This window comes from Zosterops lateralis (assembly GCF_965231275.1).
Source record: "Zosterops lateralis genome assembly, chromosome: 23".
NCBI lineage: Eukaryota > Metazoa > Chordata > Aves > Passeriformes > Zosteropidae > Zosterops > Zosterops lateralis.
This window is the reverse complement of record NC_139783.1, coordinates 3,745,251-3,748,635: the sequence shown is the minus strand read 5'-3', so window position 1 is coordinate 3,748,635 and position 3,385 is coordinate 3,745,251. Positions and strand designations below refer to the sequence as shown.

The window sequence follows — 3,385 nt, the reverse complement described above, 5'->3', positions numbered from 1 at the left end:
CTGCCACGGCTCCTGACCTCAGCAGCTGCTCCTGGGATGCTTCCATGGAAGCCGAGCACAGCAACGCTGCTGGGCATTGGCCCTGCTCAGGCTCACACACTGTCAGGGCACATTCCCTGCCTGGAGGATTCATGCCTGACCCAAGCCCTGCACTTATGGCTCCAGCATTGCTTTCCAACAAGAACAGGGGAAGGCAAACTGTGTGTAGCTCATGGTATTTTACAGTGTCTAAAACTGGCTAAGTCATTGGTCTTAGAGGTGAGATCCATTTGGAATGAATGGGATGGAGAAGTAGGAGAAACTGGAAAAGGGGAGCATAGAAATCCATGGCAGAAAACATCTTGGATTGTTTCTTTCCATTTTCATTTCACTTCTGGAAATCTGTTTCAATTTTCCCACAATCTTCTTCACAGTCATGTCTGCCCTTTTCAAGATCCTTCCCTGGAGAATGAGGTCAAACTTCTGTCACAAGATGTGGCACCAACTGCGGCTTCTCTTGGCTTTCCACACCACAAGTGCAGCACAACTCTTGCAGCAAAGCAGATCAAATATTTGGAGAACCTTAGAACTTGTCCTTTTTTTTCCTGATGGTCTGAGGAGTTGTGCCATTGGTGAGGTTTTCATTGTTACTGTTCTACCCTAAGAAAACATGACAGGGTATCTGGAGTTGTTAGGGAATGCAGGCCTGGCTGAATGCAGAGAATGAATCTCCAGAGGCTGCAGCCAGGAGTGGAGAATTGTGTGATAATCATTCCAACATGCCCCCAGAAGATGGATGCCAAGGGAGAAGAAGAAGAACTCAGGGCACCGCCCTAAAATCTCCACCTTGTCCCATTGCATCTACATCCTAAAAACGCTAAACTACAAAATCTTCTACATGGTGATAACTACACTACTGTCTGTCATACATTTGTGACTTGCAATTCTTCTCTGTGTTTGATGTTTTTCACATGGACCAAAATCAAAGACTGTGTCTTCCTGGGCTCTGTGCCAGGCAAAACCCCCTGCACAGACCCCAGACCCACTTTTTGGCGTCCCAGGCCTCTCTACTGAGGTCTGTGACCATCCAGGGTGCCCAGAGGGATGCCCTGGACTCCAACAGCTGACTCCAACAGAGGCCACACCAAAGCTGAGTGGTTTCCCTGCTGTGGCCCAGCCCTTCCTGGCCCCAGGGGCTGATGGCATTTGTGCTCCCTCAGGTTCATCTCCCCACCCCAACAGCATGGGGGTGCTGAGGCCTGCTCTGGGCAGTGCAAACAGGGGCTCCTGAGGCAGTGCTGCCGTGTCTGTGCCTGCAAGGATGCGGCCCCTGCGTGAGCTGGGGGAGAGGCCAGGGCTGCCCAGGGGGGATGTTGTTGGCAGGTGCATGAGGACGCTCTGGGACGCTGCCCTGGGGTGTCCAGCGCAGTGGGGATGGATCAGCCCCTGCTCTGCTGCTCCTGCCTGTCTCCCCCAGGGCCCTTGCAGAGCCCCAGCCCTGCTGTTTGCTCCCAGCCTGCCCAGGGCCAGCCTGGGGCTGCTCCCGGGGCTTTTCTGTGCTGAGCATTGGCCTGGGCGTCTTCTGGAGAGAGCCTGGGCAAGGAGCCTGGAGCCCCCAGGCCCTGCCCTGAGGCGTCAGCGCTGCCCCAGCAGTGCCCATGGCCTGTCCCTGCTGCAGCCCCGGCACTGCCACCCCCAGCCCTGTGCCCGGCCCCGAGAGCCCTCAGGCCCTACAGCAACACCAGGGCCAGGAGGGCAGCGGGGCAGGGCCACGGCAGCAGCACTGGCAGCACCAAGGGCTGCTGCTCCTGGGCACAGCTGCTGTGCCAGCCCTGATCTGCCCCCAGCTCTGCACACAGACATTGCTGCTGCAGCTGCAGAGAAGGGAACAAAAGGGGCATCTCTGCTGAAAACTTGGCTGGCAGATCCTTGAGTTCCTTTAAAGCCACCAAGAGTACAGCCCCTCATTGACACAGTCTGTGGCCACAGGGATGGTCGAGAGAAATAAAATGAGAAATGGCACAAACAGTGACATTTCTTTCTGGTTAAGAATTATGAAGTAAAACAAACAAAGAGGAACTCCAAAATGAAATCAACAAGAATTATCAAAGAATACTTTTATTACAAATTAATTGCAGAAATAGGCCAGCAGTTTAATGTTTCTGAAACCATCCAGTCATCAGTTTCCACACTGCAGCCTTAAGCTCCTGGTTCCTCAGGCTGTAGATGAGGGGGTTCAGGGCTGGAGACACCACCGAGTACAGAACTGACAGGGCCAGATCCAGGGATGGGAAGGAGTTGGAGGGCAACTTCAGATGAGCAAACAGGGCAGGGCTCACAAACAGGGAGACCACGGCCAGGTGAGGGAGGCAGGTGGAAAAGGCTTTGTGCTGTCCCTGCTCAGAGGGGATCCTCAGCACAGCCCTGAAGATCTGCACATAGGAGAAAACAATGAACACAAAACACCCAAGTGCTAAATAGGCACTAACTGCAATGAACCCAAGTTTCCTGAGGTTGGAGCGTGAACAGGAGAGCTTGAGGATCTGGGGGATTTCACAGAAGAACTGTCCTAGGCCATTGCCATGGCACAGGGGCAGGGAAAATGTATTGTCTGTGTGCAGGAGAGCATTGAGAAAGGCACTGGCCCAGGCAGCTGCTGCCATGTGGGCACAAGCTCTGCTGCCCAGGAGGGTCCCGTAGTGCAGGGGTTTGCAGATGGACACGTAGCGGTTGTAGCACATGATGGTCAGGAGATAAAATTCTGCTGTGATAAAGAACAGAAAGAAAAAGAGCTGAGCAGCACATCCTGTGTAGGAGATGTCCCTGGTGTCCCAGAGGGAATTGTGCATGGCTTTGGGGACAGTGGTGCAGATGCAGCCCAGGTCACTGAGGGCCAGGTTTAGCAGGAAGAAGAACATGGGGCTGTGCAGGTGGTGGCCGCAGGCTGCGGCGCTGATGACGAGGCCGTTGGCCAGGAGGGCAGCCAGCGAGATGCCCAGGAAGAGGCAGAAGTGCAGGAGCTGCAGCTGCCTCGTGTCTGCCAATGCCAGCAGGAGGAAGTGGCTGATGGAGCTGCTGTTGGACATTTGTGGTGTCTTGGTATGGGGATCTGTAAAAAGAGTAATCATGGAATAGTTCAGTTTGGAGAGGACTTTGAATATCCCAGCCCAGCTTGGTGGCACTTTCCCCCCACTGCCTGCCCAGGGCTCTGCTGCCTGGAGCTGTCCCTGCCTGCAGCTGCTTCCCTGTGCCCAGGGCTGGGCCCTGCCAGTGCTGCCAGAGCCCAGCCCAGCCCTGGGGGCTCAGCTCTGCCCTGCAGAGCCCTCCCAGCTCAGGCACTGCCCAGGGGCAGCTCTGGCTCTGCAGGCTCTGATGGCAACCTCAGAGCAACCCTGAGGAGGCTGGA

At 55.1% G+C, this 3,385-nt stretch overlaps 1 protein-coding gene across 1 annotated transcript; it reads right to left on the bottom strand.

Moving 5' to 3' along the window:
* Positions 1-2,132: 2,132 nt before the first annotated feature.
* On the bottom strand, positions 2,133-3,065 carry LOC310918403 (olfactory receptor 14J1-like; the record flags this gene model as incomplete). The annotated part of the gene is made up of 1 exon (XM_083877260.1): positions 2,133-3,065. The coding sequence occupies one exon, from the start codon at positions 3,063-3,065 to the stop codon at positions 2,133-2,135; it is 933 nt and encodes a 310-aa protein (XP_083733386.1).
* Positions 3,066-3,385: the final 320 nt, after the last annotated feature.